This window comes from Phyllostomus discolor, chromosome 1 (genome assembly GCF_004126475.2).
Source record: "Phyllostomus discolor isolate MPI-MPIP mPhyDis1 chromosome 1, mPhyDis1.pri.v3, whole genome shotgun sequence".
NCBI classification, from domain to species: domain Eukaryota; kingdom Metazoa; phylum Chordata; class Mammalia; order Chiroptera; family Phyllostomidae; genus Phyllostomus; species Phyllostomus discolor.
Window position 1 is genome coordinate 161,121,846 of NC_040903.2, and position 17,358 is coordinate 161,139,203.

General features: G+C 41.9%; 1 protein-coding gene across 1 annotated transcript in view; it reads right to left on the reverse strand.

The window, feature by feature from the left end:
- Positions 1 to 17,358, reverse strand: part of SHC4 (SHC adaptor protein 4) — a 105,825-nt gene that overhangs the window by 19,212 nt on the left and 69,255 nt on the right. Inside the window, 5 exon segments of the mRNA XM_028507612.2 lie at positions 5,113 to 5,160; positions 5,163 to 5,172; positions 7,209 to 7,291; positions 7,294 to 7,379; positions 8,845 to 8,968. Of these exon segments, the coding sequence (XP_028363413.2) occupies positions 5,113 to 5,160; positions 5,163 to 5,172; positions 7,209 to 7,291; positions 7,294 to 7,379; positions 8,845 to 8,968 (351 nt within the window).

Genomic DNA, 17,358 nt, shown 5'->3' on the forward strand with positions numbered 1-17,358 from the left:
ACGGCCGCAAGGGGAAGCCCAATCAGAAGACAATAGTTCTTACTACCTTCTCCTCCTTCACACTTTGTCTGTCTATCAGCATTCCGTGTCACCTATGGCATGTCATAGTCTGTTTATGGGATATCCTGAGAAAGGACCGGGTTTTCTACTGAGGAAGGGGTTGAGTAGGCATCTCATTTTTTGCAGCATTTTACAACATATGACAGTTTCCATTTGCTTGGTTAAGTTACTTCATGAAATGTATTATTTAATTTAAACTAAACTTACTTTCGCAAATGAATACATGATCACTGCAAAGAAATCAAGGACTGAAGATTATTTTTCTTAGTATGATCTCCTCCTTAGATGTATTAGAACATATAAATAAGAATAATCTAATCTGATCCAAACTTTGACCTACCAAAGTTAAAATTATTAAGATTTGAATGTAGATTTATATCAATTTTCTTTATCGATAAATGCTTTAAATGTATATCAAGCCTTGAGATATTATCTAATGATAGCATTCAGCCAATGTAATTAGCAAGACTTTAAAAAAATGTTTATCATTAACTTTAACTTTGAAACTTTCTATTTTTGTGTTTTGTAATACATGCACATATATTAGAATATGTATTGATAACTTATACATAATTGAATTATCACTTATTTAGGAGTGCCTGCTCATAAAAATTTACTTAAAGTGCTGCTATCAACATCGGGGTGCAAAGGTTCTTTTGTATTGGTGTTTTAGTGTTCTTAGGATATAGTCCCAGCAGTGGAATTGCAGGGTCAAAAGGCAGATCCATATAGCTAGGTGCTGGAAGCAACCTAGATGCCCATCAGTAAATGAATGGATCAAAAAACTATGGTACATTTACACAATGGAATTCTATGTAGCAGAAAGAAAGAAGGAGCTCCTACCCTTTGCAACAGCATGGATGGAGCTGGAGAGCATTATGCTAAGCAAACAAGCCAGGCAGTGAAAGACAAATGCCATATTATCTCATCTTTAACAGGAACCTGAACAGTAAAACAAACAAACAAGCAAAATATAACCAAAGACACTGAAATAGGGGACAGACTGACAGTGACCAGAGGGGAGAGAAGAGGGAATTTCAGGGGAGAATGGGAAGGGTTTATAGGAACAAATTTAAAGGACACATGGACAAAAGCTAGAGGGAGGGTGGTAATGGGAGGGAAGTGGGGAGGGTTGGGTGGGTGGGCTGGAATGGGAGTAAAAGGGAGAAAACTGTACTTGAACAATGATTAAAATAAAATTTAAAAAAATAAATAAAATGGCATTATGCTCTAAAAAATTTACTGAAAGTGGAATATGATCTAAAGGGTTTGCAAGCAGTGTGCATCTAAATTAACATGAACCTGACTTCAGATCCCTGTGTTATTTGTGTGGCCTGAAGCATGTTACTTAACCTAAGTGTCAGTTTTCATCTATGTAAAATGGGGGTGCCTAGCTTAAAATACAGCTGTGAGGATTAAATGAAAGAATGTGGGTGACACACCCACTGAGCATAGTGCAAGGGTGTCAAACTATTTTCACCAGGGGCCACACCAGCCTCATGGTTGCCTTCAAAGGGCTGAATGTAACTTTAGTACTGTATGAATGCAACTACTCCTTAACTAGGGGTAAGGAGCTCTACACGAGGCTGATGTAGCACCCGGTGAAGATGACTCTGATGCCCCTGGCATAGTGCCTGCCTCATAGCAGGCATTCAGTAACTACTTCCTATCAAAGCTCAGTTGTGTATTTATGCATTGATGCTGGACCTCTGCACCTGATGCGTATCTGTGACTGTCATATTCTCCCCATTCCTTTCTTTACCTAACTTCTACTTATCTTCTAAGGTTCTGCTCTGCCCTGGCCAGGTGGCTTAGTTGGTAGGAGTACCGCCCTGTACACCAAAAGCTTGCAGGTTCCATTCCCAATCAGGGTACATACGTAGGTTGCAGGTTCAATCCCCAGCCAGGGCGCATTTGGGAGGCAACCAATCAATGTCTGTCTGTCTGTCTGTCTGTCTCTCTTTCTCTCCCTTCTTCTCTCTTTAAAATCAATAAACATATCTTCAGGTAAGAATTTTTAAAAAAAGATTCTTCTCTGACCCACCTCCTTCAGGAAGGCTTCCCCTAAGTTCCTCCTCCCCAGGCTGGGCAAGGTGCCGGTCTCTGACATGCTGTAGGTATCTGTTTACTTGTTTGTCTTGCTCTTGAGACTACAAATTCCCTGAGTCCTTGAGGAGAGACTAGAATCGACTCACCCATGTATCTCCTTCATCTACAATGCCTGGTCAAAATCAGATGCCCAGAAGGAAAACATGTGCCAGCTGAGTGAACAGATGACGAGTATCTCCTCATTTCGACCCCAGCATGCTTGTTCTAAACACCCTGAGCCAGCCTTCAGCACCAGGTGCTGACCCGCCTGCCCCTCGAGGGATGCTGACATGAGCTGACCACATCAAGCGTGCTGTCCCACGGGGCTGCACAGAAGCGCCAATGTCGACACCTGGTCTGTCTTGAAAACTACCCTTCTTTTTTTTTTCAAATGTGCCACTATATTAAGTTGTTGACTTAAATATATTAAGTCTTGTCTTAAATTTAAAAAATAAAAAAGAGATATCTCACCCCTGTACCCAAACTTAAAATCTTTCCAGGGTGAAGTGTGTGGTGGATGAGGCTTAACACACACACCACCCATTACGCATTCCAAAAGTTCTTTGTGCCAAGCATTACTCTGAGAACCCATCCAACCAGCCTATGAAAAGATTTGTGGCAGAAAATAAATACACGCACAGTGTATATATTGTAAGTACCAATGTTTTTAAGTGCCAGCCCTTAGGGTTTGTGGGAATTTAACATCTTTCTGATTAAAAATATCAACATTTCCGTTTTAACTTGAAAGCTGGGAAACATTATTCTATTTGCTAATTATTTTTTCCATAAGGGAATTTGTTACTAAGGATAGGTATATTTTTATACAGCTGGCAATAAATACCATTAACTCCTTCAACAACCAGAAGCCTATTGCTTCTGGAATTCAAGTGTGGGAGGAAATGTCTTGGGAGGAAAAAGCGAAACCTCATTGAAAATATTTGTATAGGTGTCTCTCAAATGCTTATGTATGAATCTCTGGGAAAAGACATAAAATATCTATTTGCTGTTCTAGCGACTGCTATGAATTTGCTCATTGGTCAAGAGGTTCAGATCACTGTTTAAACATATGCCCAAGCAGTCACAGGTGGGTCCCAAGGCAGGACACCTGGTTCCTGAGTGTCTACGGATGAAAGGACACGGAGGTAGGAAAGTCCTTCCTGCCACAATGGGAAAAGCCACACACACAGGTGTTATGGCCCCTGGAGCAGGGCCTCAGTCTTTCTATCCCTCAGAGCCTCAGTGACTGAGGTCGGGGAAAGGGCTTCCAGCGTTCTGGTTCCCATTAGAAGTCGGAGACCTGCTTGTTTAAAGAAACAGTGTTGTAGCTCAGTGCTTGACCCACTGGACAACAGTCACTGGGTGAACTGCTGAATAAATGAAGACTATAAAACGATATAAAAACAGGGCATGGGGAAGACTCCAAGAGCGCTTCGGCACCGGCAGAAGATGTTACGATACAACAAGGCACGTGTGCTGCGCTCCTGGCTGCTGGGTCCTTGGGTGAGTGATTCTGGAGTAAGGAAAAGGAGGGAGGGAGGGAGGAATGATGCCTCTTGGGAGCACAGGTTTAAAAAGACATTTACACTTACCGTCAACTTAATTTGCTTTAGTCATATGTTAAGAATTAGTTTAAAATTTTATATGACTTTAAAGAATGGCATGAAGTTTTCACTCCATCAAAAGAAGCCATGTTTTTGAAGAATTTTAAATACTGCATTAGCTCACTACTCCTATTATTTTGCAGGTTGGATGAAACTGGTAATTATAGCTGTACCAAAAAACAATAAATCCTCATGTTCCCCTACTGTATAAAAATTTTAAAAAATGAATAGATTACATCGGCATAATTCTTTAAGAAATACAAAAGTATCCTTGGAAGCAGCTACCTTCTACACGGCCAGTTCCTGTTAGTTTAATTCGCATCCCTAAATGTGGTTATCCAACTCTACCCTCCTCTGTATTATTTGTACTGCCCAGTTATCTCCCCCTGTAAAGCTGCAAAACTTTTCTTCCCAAATAAATAAATATTTCCAATGATTTATAAGACTGCAAGGACTCCTTGTCAGTATGCCTTGTTTTTATGAAAATATATTTCCAATCTGATAGTTTGCTGCCTTGCATTGGGTGTTGCTGCCTTGCACTGTGGAAAAGCAAGCCTGAGGGGGGCAGGCGGGAAACCATAACTGGGACTCTCACATTTCAGATTCTTTTTCTTGCCTTGCTAAGCAGAAATAAAGGTTTTATATTGATCCTAATGGCTTTGACAAGCATTAATTTTCACATTAGCTTACTGTCTGATCTTTGAAGTGGGGGTCCCTGGAGTTTTGAGTAAAAAAAGCACCTTTTCAGTGAGAGCTTTCATGATGTCATGGCAGTGAAAGACCCCACAAGGCAGGAGAATGGCTGGCGTGGTAGAAGGAGGAACCCAAGCCTCCAAGTGACACACATGTGGCATTCAGCATCTCTCAGCACGTGGAAAGCCTGCTGCAGAAGTAGTATGTATTCAGTTACATGCACCTGCCTTTCCCATGAAGTGTTTAAAAGGAGGGTCCACATATGACCACGTAACTTACAGGGAATAAGGAGATGCCCTGGCTGGTGTGGGTCAGTTGGTTGGAGCACCATCCTGTAGACCAAAGGTCATAGGTTCAATTCCCCATCAGACACACATCTAGGTTTCAGGTTCAATCTCGGTCAGGGCGTGTACAAGAAGGCAACTGATCGATGTTTCCCTATCACATCTTTCTCTCTCTCTCTCTCTCTCTGTTTCTCTGTCTCTGTCTCTGTCTCTCTGTCTCTGTCTTTCTCTCTCTCTCGGCAACGAAAAGGAACAAGAAGGCACCAGTTGATGTTTCTCTTTCACATTTCTTTCTCTCAGCAATGAGAAGAAAAAAATACCCTCAGGTGAGGATAAAAGAAAAGGAGTAAGGAGAGTGGCAGCCGAGGAGGAGTGACTGCACCTACCTGTTGCCCCGCTTTGTTCCAAACAGTTCTCATACACGCTGCTGCACTGGAGTTCCCAGGCTGTGTGAACGACAGATCATAAAACATTTACAAACCTAGCATATGTCCCTAAACTTCAAAAACAAACACAACTCCCAGCAGAATATAGCAGACAACTTCACTTTCTGATACAGGAAGTGTCTGATGTTAAAAAAAAAAAAAAAAAGGGAGAGTGAGGTCTGGGGTGGGGAAAGGATAGACTCCTTTTGACAGTGCATTGTTTTGGAGCTGCGGGAGAAGAGTCATCCAGGCTGCCACTGTAGGGCTCATGTCCTGAGGGACATTGCTTCTGCTTGGGAGGTCACATTCCAGGACACAATCCAAGCCTCAGCAAGAAAGTGTGACTTCCAGGACACTTGTATAAGCACTGGCCATTTAGCAAACCTCTTTTCAACCATAAAGCAGCAGATTGGAGCTCTACTCTGTGGAGGTTTGTGCCAGGCTCACTCTTCATACTTAAAAATCTCATGCTCTTTTCAGTAATGGAATGGGATCCACTGATGCTTTTAAGAAGGAGTGTCTTTGCTTTGGAATGATTAATCTGACAGTTTTGTGCAGGACCATTTGGGGAAGTAAAATTAGACATAAGGAAGGGGCTTTCAGAATCACCTGGGCAAGTGAGGACCAAAACTTAGAAAGATGCAATAGGAATACAAAAGGTTGTATATATTCAAAAGACATTTTCAGGATAGAACCCTAGGTCTGGGGGATTGTTGATATGGTGCTCAAAGTGTGAGAAACACAAAAGACTGTATAGATTACACAAAGAGCAGCAATGCTGTTATTTAACATGAGTAAACCAGTAGAGAAATCTGGTTTGGAGTCAAGGCCAAAACGCTCAGTTCAATACTGACATAAACAAGCAATGTAATGTTTGAGGCATGACAGCTGGAGAGAGAGGCAGCAACTGGAAACAGAGAAGCTGCAGGAGTGTACACATAGGTGGCAGGCCTCAGGAGAAGTCAGGGCCAAGGGCAGGGCACTGGAGTGTGCTTTCTTGTTGGTGAAGCAGGGGCTTGAATTCCCAGAAGAGGGGATGGATGCAAGAATACAAGATACAAAAAGAAAAGATGCAACTTACTTTGAAATGCATCAAAAATAAGATGGACTGATGGATGATAGATGACTACATAGGATAACATAGCAATTATAGTAAAATGTTAATTGTAGAATCTAGATGATGAGTGTATGAGTGTTCACTGTATAATTTTTTCAACTTTTCTGTATGTTTGAAAATTTTCATAATAAAATTTGGAAAATATGACAAAAAAAGAAAAACAGCAACTCGAGATGCAAGATCAGTATCACACAATGAAAACATTTTAGAGGCTAACAGGAGAGGTCTAAAAAAAGAATAAGAAGAAAGCAACAGGTATCAAATGCTGGAGACAAATTTAGAATATTGAAGAAAGAAATATATTTAGCAATTAAACCATTGATGATCACTGTCAAAGTAATTTCTATCAAGTTGTCAAGTAGAGTTTAGATCTTGAAAGTGTAACACAGATTTGAACACAGAGGTAAAGACAGTTTTTTCTAGAAGTTTGTGGGTAGAAGACAGATGAGGGGGTGGGGCACTATTCGCTGGGTTGGAGGAGTCCAATTGTTTGCAGACAGAAGGGAAAGAACTGGTAGACGAGGGAGAACAAGGATTGAGACAGAGGTTGATGGACAGAACAAGAGCACAGAAGTGGCAGGAAGGGATGGGATTAGGAGCTCAGGGAGAGAGTAGCTGTGGAGACAGTAACTAAGGAAGAGAAGCAAAGAGAACACAGGAAGACTTGGAGATGGGAAAGCATGAAGTTGAGGATAACACGTTGGACTGGCCCTATGGTTCCCAGTGAACTGAGCAGTGAGGTCAGCTGCTGGGACTGAGGTTGGGGAATTAGGAGTCAAAATGATCTACTCCAGGCTTCATCAATGATTCACCCTCTGGCTCTGTACTGAGGAAGATGATACTTCTCTAAACTAGCATTTGGAAGCCCTCAAATTAAGCTCTCTAATGATAAAAACAGAATCTCATTGCTAGTTCCAAAAATAATAAAACATTCACTTACCAAATAGCACAATTTTTCACACCGTATTGGGCAATAAGCCATTTGTTCTGGGGCTTGAACTTTGATCCGCACATCTGAAATGCACCCACAGGTGGCTGCTTTCCTGGTATTTCATTGTAATACTCATGATCTTCTCTCTCCTCCGCATGGTCGTCAATATGCACCTCCTCACTGTAAGGGAAAAAAAGAATCCCCAAGAGGCTGGGCGGGAATTCAAATGCTGTAGGGGATGCAGAGGGATCAGAACCATGCAAATCATCCTGAAAAACTTTGCATTCATGTTGTACGTTTAAAGATGTGCTTAAGTAATGCCGAACATCTGGGTGGAAGCAACCAGATGGCTGAATTGTTTAGATTTCTGCAGACAGTTAAAGTGGGGTATGCCAACGGTAATGTTTTTGCGCCTCCCCCCACCCACCAGTAATTAAAAATATATATACATACACACATTTATGAACTCCTTGAATGTAAGGCATTTTGCCAATAGCATATAAAAATGCTAAGTTTTCCTGGGTATCTGCAGCATGCTTTGTACCATTGTATAAACGCTTTGCTTAAAGGAAATATAGATATTAGGCAGAGGACCTGGCCCAGTTTTTTAAACCAAGATGAAAAAAATTAAAAAGCTATGGCCAGCTATCTCGTCTGCGCAGATCTAGAGGAGAATACAAGATTCATGAAGAAGTACTACAACCATATGTGGCAAGAGGATACATTTATGCATTGTTTTTTAAATTGAAACAGGGCAAAAAAATAAATGTACTTGTCTTCCAAACTGGAATTAGTAAAAGTTTCGTATGAAAAGGAACAAATCAAGTCCTTTTGGCTGAACCGACTCGGCCTATGACACACGCAGTTTTGCGGGGCTCCTTACAGGCCCACGAAGGCGCAGCACTGAGATGTGAGCGCTGCCCTGCGGGCGAGTCAACAACCAGTCCTCCCCCGCTCCTTCACTACGCCCGACCACCTCATAAAGGGCGCCTCCAAATCCAGTGTTTTTTGATACACAAAGTGACAAGTTATTGGAGGAGAAATGTATTTAAAAGTGCCAAGAGTTCAATTTCTCAGGTGCGAATTCTGCTAGCCAGGGGCCTCACTGCATTCCACTGGCCTGAAAGCGTTCCAGCGTCTACGGCAGCCCGTCTGCGCCTCAGAACAACTGGGACCTCGGCCGCACTGCTTGGGCTCACGGTTTGGCTGGGGCTGATCTATTTACACTGCAAACCAGCAAACTAACGGGGAATTCTTGCAATAGACTCATTATTTTGCTCTTCATTCTTGATTTTTTTTTTACTGATATGCTAGGGATAGGGGTTGAAACAAATCTGAGAAATTTATTGATGTTTATTACTTTATGATGCTATTTAACGAATTCATAGTTCTGTTATACATCAGAGAAACATGGCTGACCCCTTCTCACTTTCAGTGTCTCCTTTAAATTTGTTACAGATCTAAAGGAACTATTTGGACAAATATGAATGGAACAAAAATATTAAATGTTACGATGAGTTTGTACTGAAACTGCCTATTTATAAGAAAAAATTACTCATTTTGTTAGTCAACTTTAAAATGCCATATTAATTTTAAAATTAAACAAAATATAGTAAGTCAAATAATTATAGAACTCTTGGCTGACCTTTCACAAGAAGCACTCAAAGAAGGATTTTTCAAATATTGTTTAAACCGGAGTTCAAAAGCCTGCCCTATGGTACTTATGACATCCTGGGCCATTCCGTTGTGGCACTCCAGTATGTGGCAGGCTGCAAAAGGACACACGAAAAAATTATAACAGGTTTTTAGTGAGAGCAGATTATATGAAATCAAAATCCTTCCAGAGCATGAACTGGTGGTTGAAGAAAAGGGTGAGGTTTACAAGCTCTATTCAGCAATGAAATTACATAATAGTACTTCACATTCCACATGCATCAAAGAGAAGACACTCAAATTTTATATTTAATATCTCAAAACACAAATTTTGCTCTCACGGCAGGTATTTTGGGCCCATGTGTTTATAAAAGTAGGATGATTTTGACTAATACTCAAGTTCAGTGTTAGCTCTCAAATTCAATGCAAGAAATGCTTAGGACAGCAACCTTCAGGGAAGATCAGGTTTTCAGTCTGGTCCTTGTACGGTACTCTACAGAAGATTGAAAAAAGGTAACTTTCCTAACCTCCCACCTCCCCTCAAAGGGGTGTGACCTGCTAGTGAAGACAGAGGCTTCAGAAGACCCCTCCTCTAGCCATCCCTCTGCCCCTCTCACCACCGGCAGCGCTGCGATGGTAATCCCTGTCCTTGAACCCCTATGAAACATCTGTCTCCAATAAGCATCAAAATCAAGAGTTTGTGATGCTGACATTACCAGAAGATACCACTATTTTATTAGACACTTTCTCTGAGAAGCAGTTACTGGAAAGGGCTAGTTTTCATAAGCAAATGAGAGAAATAAATTGTGAAGGGGGCAGCTGACAGAATATCACAAACAAATGAGCAGGTCTGCTGCCGTATGTAAAACTGGGGAGCTTGGTGTCGAGGAACTGTGAGATAATCTCCCACCATGAGGAATATCCTTCTTGCCTTGAACAGAGTGTGGGAGTATGGTGTCATGCTCAGGGCCTTGCAATATGAAGGTTTAGTTGTATCTGAGCTTTCATAACAATGACTTAGAAAGAGTCCTGAGGATGACTTCAAGATAGAAGCAATGCTCATGAGAAATGTTAAAAATATATACACAGGTTTGCATAGCCTGAGCAATTGTGGGATGAGGAAGAGCTTAATAATGGTCAAATTATATACAAGAATGTTGTAAAAACTGCCAGCTATCCTCTGAGAATAGGAAAGTGAGTGCATGGGAAATCAGATGTAGAGACTGGGGAAGCATCGTGGGTCTTGGGGACCCTAAAGGGAACACTGGGACCACACACTAATACCTGACTTGATGAAACAATTTAACTGTTTGACTTGGAAACCTAATTTCATGCTTTGCGTTGTCTCGGAAAGAATTTTGTATTTATTCAAAGTACGAGCTGATTCATTCACATCTGATTGAACTTGCAGAGCCTATAATAGCAGGTTATGGTAGTCTTATGTTGATAATCTTATCGAGAAATATCAGATAAGGGCCCTAACTGGGGTGGTTTAGTGAGCTGGGTGTCGCCCCACAAACCAAAGGCTCGCGAGTTTTGATTCCCAGTCAGGGCACGTGCCTGGGTTGCGGGCCAGGTCCCCAGTTGGGGGCATGTGAAAGGCAGCCAATCGATGTTTCTATCCCCCTCTTTCCCCCTCCTCTACCCTCTCTCTAAAAATAAATAAAGATTTTTTAAAAAATCAATAATTGTCATTTCAGATTAGCTTGATGTTGATTTAAAGGATTTATGCCTTTGAACACTTTGGGAAGGGGTGGGGGACAGGGTGCTGTGACTAAATCAAACAATGTTAAGGTGTCATACTCCCAGAGTTATTGATCATTTCTTATAAAGTTGTCCATTTATAGAAGCAACTTGGATCCTAAAGTAGACCAGGAGCTAATTTTAGTTTCGGAAACCCAATTGGGAATATCTATAAATTTATATCCTTCTTTAGTCTGACATTTTATATAGCCCGTCTTTTTCTCTACAGTAGCGTCACATAGTGACCAACGCACATGTGTTTTAAGATTATGTTTTGAAAAGAGATAAATGATTTGACTGAGCAAACACTGATTTCCCTGAATCACATCAATAATCTACTGTGAGACTCTGCCCTCAACTGTATTAAAAGAAGGCCTACAGTGAGCCCCCATCGTGAGGCATGTGCTGCCAGCCCTGACCGCACAGATGACTGACCGCACAGATGACTGACTGCAGGGCCATTTGTGGAAACGGCTCCTCCTCCCGGTCAGGCCTCATATCCTCAAATGCACAAAGTGCCCTTAGAGATGTAGCTTCCAGTTGAGCCAAAAAAAGTCATGTTACCATTATGATTTTTTTTAACGTAATTCACTTTGGAATTATTTGTTTTTTCATCTCATGATTTCCCGATCCACATGGAAAATGAAGAAAAGGACCAGAAATTATCAAAAATGGACATTAAACATTTTTGCAACTTATTTTTCTAAGATCAAGGGAATGTCTAGAGATAAGCATGAAGAAGGTTAATGAGAGAGGCAGAAAGTTCAAACACAAATGGATAGATGGAAGGAAGGAGGGAGGGAGGGAGGACTAAGTGTGCCTCCCAAGAGAGGGATGAGAGAACAAGGATGTTTAAAAGAACTCTTGTGAAAAGGCTCAGATCTAAGTTTCAGGTTCCAATGGACACCACACTCTGTGTGACATCCCGAACAGGCTGCTCTACAGCAAGGTCCTCACCGCGAGACAGGGCGCTGAATGATCTTTGAAGGCCTTGTTTTATAGAAATCTATCCTTCCTCTGTCACAGGACCTTAAACCCTCTGAGGAGCAGGGTCCCCCTCTGAGGGACCTTAAACCCTCACAGGAATGAATGAATCAACTAAACCCACAGCTGTGGCTACCTCTCCTCATACACTCCTAATACATTTTGTTTCTCTCAACTTTCCTGATTCTGATACTTGAGATTTAGGTCCTGTACCTGGGATGATGCCTCCAACATAATTTCCTGCTTTGTTTTGGATAACCTTGCTACAGCCATATTACTTTTTTGAAGACTAAACAGTAAGACAAACAAGTGATGCCCGTCTCCACGAAAGAAACACCACGGACGAAGGCTGGCCCTGTGCAGATGCTCCGTGCAGCCTCCCCACCTGCAGAGGGCGCAAGCATCTGACAGTGCTGCTGCCACTCACACGCTGCTCTGCCCACGCGGCCTTGGTTCTTTTTTAAGGTTGTCACGGGCCAGAATAGGACAGGCTCTAATCACATACAAATATGCTCATTTTCTTAACACACCTCCAAAAAACCAGATAAGCAGCCAGTTGGCAAGAATTGTCCAACCTTTAGCTAATGGAAAGGAAGAAAGACAAGTATATAAAAGTCCCAGTTCCTAAAGAATGTGGACCTTCTAGTGATATAACAACTTTGCATGGGGGCCTGAGCTTTGACCTCCATGTCTAGAATCAGATGCATGTCTGAGTTCTTTTTGTCATCCTGGTAGCCAGACAGACCCACACTTAAGCCCTTGGGTATCAGGCACTACTATACTAAGTAGGATTTAAGAGAACCTTAGATTCAAATTCTTCCATCTTTTACATTTGGTTTCCTAATGAGATACTCATGAACCAGAGGCAGAGACTATTCTTACAGGATAATAGGCTCTCTTCTTCACTGTTATATTTGTTTTTTAAATTTTAAAAAAGATTTTATTTATTTTACGTTAAACAGAGGGGAAAGGAGGGAGGGAAACATCATTGTGTGGCCACCTCTTACACACCCCCTACTGATGACCTGGCCCACAACCCAGTCACGTGCCCTGGCTGGGAATTGAAGTGGCCACCTTTTGTTGTGATTCGCAGGCCAGCAATCAATCCTCGGCGCCAACAGCAGCCAGGGCTGTTTTTTAATAGACCTTTTTTTTTTTAAAAAATTTTGTTCTTTCTGGTTTTGTTGTTAACATACTAGAAAATAAGAAATTTAAAATGCAGTTCTGCAAGGTAACCACCAGATGGTGCTTGTAAGGATTGAAGTATGGAGTCCCACCACCCCTTAAACCAGTCCCCAGTTAACTACTGTAACCAAGCACACTAGTGGCATGTATTTATAACTATAAACATAATCTACATAAATGGGCTAATTTAAATTGGTTTAACAGTCTTTTATATTATTTTTAACTTTCTTCAGAGACTCAGAACCATGGCCATCCTGTATCCAGGTAGTCCAGGTAAACCAGGTCCTCTTAACAGATTAGGTTCAGAGTAAACATTTAAACCTTCCTGGACTGCTACACATTTGGAGTAAGAGGTGAACGAGATTTCCTCATTTATGGCAGTTACAGGGGAAGGCTGTATTGTCACTAAGTAAACTCGAAATATTCTTACTGGAATTTATCCTTTTCTACAGAAAAGGCCTCTCTTATAAAGTGAGGAGCTCGCTAAAGGGTCCCAGCCAAAATGGAAAAAGTGGCAACTGTGCTGACTTGAATGCACTAACGCTAAAAGTGAATCAAGCAAGCAGGAGACAGTGGGAACATTCAGGATCATCAGCACGAAGCCTGGTCTCCCCTGCCCGTCTTCACCTCCTGTCAGCCAGGCCTCCTCATCCCTGAGGTCCGGCTCCCGCCTCTACCAGTCCACTGACAGCCTGCTTCCCAAGGTGACCAATGGCCTGTCAACTGCTAGGCTGAATAGCATTTTCCACTTTTATTCCCCTTAACTCCTTTTCTAGTATGGGACATTCTAGGGTGTCTTCTCCTAGAGAAACCTGCTCTTCCTCCTCTTTAGGTGCTCAACTCATCTCCTGGTTTTCTCCCCTCGCCCTGGCTACTCCTCTGGCTCCCCACTGTCTCCCCTGACTTCTTCCGCTCCCTGAGCCCTCAGCCCTCTTCCTTCTGTGCTCCACCTTAAGTTATCTCACTCACCCTAGGGCTAAGAAGTTGTAGTTTTTCCAACACTGCCACAAAAGACCTGATCTAACGTGTTTCCATTCGTTCATTCTCTCTCACTGCGTCTGCCTACCACCATTGCCCTCTCACCCCCACACTTCTCCTGCCTGCTGAACATTTCCCCCTGAATGAATCAAACTCACCAAGATTTTATAACATCGTCTTTCTGTTTTCATTATCTTTTGTATTTATTCAAAGATTTAGAGTAACTTTCCTTTTAGAATGTGACAGTTATTCATTGTAGGAGTTTTAGACAAAAAGACCCCAAGAAGAAATTAAAATTACACAAGTCTCACTCTCCACAGATAGCTACAACTAACATTTTGGCATGTGCCATTTCAGCCTTTTTCCCATGTATACCTACTTCCAAAAAATTACCTGGGGTCATACTACATATACTGTCTCATAATCTGCTGCCTGCATTTAATAATGCTGTGAATATTTTCCCCATGTCATTATTTATTCTTCTAGAATACTAGCTTCAATGGTTGTGTAGTATTGTACAGTCTATGGATTTATTTAAATACTTTGTTATTCATGAATATTGAATTAATTTTATTTTTCCATTACGTAAATAATATATGACAATCATCTTTACTGCTTAATCTTTGTTCATGCCCTAATTATTTCCTTAAAAGTGAAATTGCTGGTCCAAAAGTATTTACCTTTTTTTAAAGTTTTGGTACAAATTGTCAGATTGCTCTCCAAAACATTTGGAGCACACTCCCACTAGAAGTGTTTGGAAATACCTACTACTCTAAACCACATTTCACCTTTGTCCATGTTTGAGATTTGACAATGAAATATGGTATCTAATTGTAATTTATGTTTCTTTGAATGTGGTAAGGTTAAACTTTTAAAAAATGTAAATACTTCTCAGTGCCTTGTAATGCTCTTTTGTAAACGTGTGCGCAGGGTTCTGGAGTTGACTAAGGTGCTCACCGGCTGGACGAGCTTCGGAGAGCTACCTTATTGTTCCCAACTCCAGCATTTGCATCTATAAAAAGGAACAATATTCATACCTACCCTCTAGGGCTGCTGTGAAGATGAAATGAGACAATGCAGACGAAATACTCTTGGCATATAAGAGTATACAGTAAATGGTAGCTATTTCTTTTTTATGGGGATGGGGGGGGGCTAGATTTCTATAGGGTTTTTGTCTTTTTCCTATTTGTAAAAATCCCTGTTCCAAATCACACAGGATAATAATAGCTACCACTCATTGAATACTTACTATGAGCCTGACACTGAGCTTTTTGCACTGTATACAGTATCTCATTAAATCCTCAGGACTGATTTCTATTTCTTCCTCAACCTTCATATCTAAGCAGTTCCCAAGTACTGTTAGGTTACAAATTTGTCCAAACAGTCCCTTCCTCCCCCAAGGCAGTTCAGAACTAATGAGGTGTCCTCTGAACTGGACTGTATAATTCCAGACTGCTTCTCTGCCCAATTTCACTTTTACAGATACAAATGCCAGAAAAATGATCACTTTACAATTGCAATGGAAAGACCAAAGCCAGAATAATTTTTATGAAGTTCAGAATTTGCAAAGGTTCCCAATGACCATTTGACCAGCATTCAAAATGCTCCACAGTTCATTTCCAGCCTGTCTGGTCAGCCACAGCTCCCCTACTTCTACCCCCTCCCTCTACATAATCCCACTCTTACACACACACACATGTGCACACACACAGCACAGGCACACATGCACATTGCCCAAACTCCAGGCTGTGGCCTGGAGCTCTCGTCACACGGCTCTGTGATCTGTGTCTTCCTTCATTTCTCCCACACATCCTGACAGCGCCGGCTGTGTTCCAGGCACTGTTCTCGGGGCTCCCTGTCCCTGTGCACATCCTACGGATCACGTTTCTCTCTGCTGCTAAATGATGAGCCCACGGTGGCCACCAGGAGTCGTTCTTTTTTGCACAGCGATTAGCTCAGTTTCTTGTATACTGGTATGTAATTAATTGTTTGTAAACTTGAAAGCTGTGTCAGTACCTCTGTGCAGAAATTCAGGCTCAGAGGTTCGCGTAACAGGAAAGGATTTAAACCTAGAGGGGTGTGCAAGCAGGGGTATGTTGACAATAGAGTGGCTACTCACAGAGGTTTAATAGACAAGATAAGAGAAGGGAGGAGGGGACAGGAAAAGGGGCAATAAGTGATAGGGAGGTACGAACTTTTTAATACAAGAAAATTACGCTATGTCTTTCAGTCATCTGTCTGCTAAATAGACCTGCGTCCTTAAAGAAGAAAGATGGGATTAGGGAGGAAAGAAACTGATGCTTGCTGTGTTCTCTCAGTTACTCCTTCCAACGCCACCAGCAGGGAGTCGCTGTCAGTCCCACTTAAAGAAACTGGGGTTCAAGGATGGGAAACAACTTGACTCAGGTAGTATGGCGAGATGCTGGGAGAATTAGGATTCCTACCCAGCCTGTCTGGCTCCAGCATCTTTCTTATTTTCTCTTTGGTCTGAGGCTAGACAGGAAAAAAAACCCTGAAACCTATTTGAACTATTTCTGTCTCTCAAATCCCATCCATAAACTCAGTCCACAGTTTTCATAAATGTTGTCTCAGAATCCCTGTGTCAGGGTCCCCATGGATCCCATTTAAGCAGCTTAGCTCTGAAGAATTACTCCAACACCAAAACATGACCTTTCTAAGTGAATGAACTACATCATTTTCTCTGCTTCTTGAGTTTCACTTAAGCAAAGGGGATATTGGCAAGCATGCAGATCCTCTTTGGCCATTACCCTCAGCAACTCGCCTTAACTTTGAACTTCTCATCACCACTTGCTGAAGGGCAATGACATGCCCAGAGATAGTCAGTGATTAGTGGCAGAGTTACTAAACATCTAGATTTCCTGATTTGTTCTTTTTACCTTGTCCTTTTCGGGATAAGATAAAAGACTTTGTTGTTCAGAGGCCTTCCTAAAAATAGCATGCAGTTATTCTTTGGAGAGGCTCAGGCTTATTTAAAAGAGGTTGCTCTTTTCTGGCATCCTTTGTTCCAGTCCCACACCCCCGCCTCCCCTTCACTAGTTCCTGTCTCTCTACCCACTCTGACCATAACCCATTCTTAAGAGTGAGTCAATTTCAATGAAGTACTGCCTAGTAGTCACACCTGTTCCTTCCTCTGCACCTTGTCAGGGACATGATCTTTTGGCAAGCATTTACTGGGCACCTAGTATGTGCCAGGTGCTGTGCAAGCAGCTGGTCCTCATAATTTGATTTCCAGCCATCACCACAGTTCCTGCTGTTGGATCTCCCAGTGTTAAGGCTTCCCTCTGAATCTGTCTTCTGTATCCTGCTTTGTGAACAGATGCTCCACCCGTTTGCACACAGGATCATCTGTCCTCTAGATGCCTTTTGGACTCTGTCCTCTGCATACAATCTGCATTCTACTACGTTCCACTCATTTGCTCCCCAGCATGCCATACACATTTCAACCTCTGTGTCTTACAGCTGTTTGAATTTCCAAATGCCACTCCATATATACTCAATAAATGTCCTGGGGCAAACTTTATTCCTGGGATGGCAGAGGAGGCTGCCCAGCTAATAGGTTCTAGTTAAGGAGGAGAAGTGTCCTAACACTCATCCC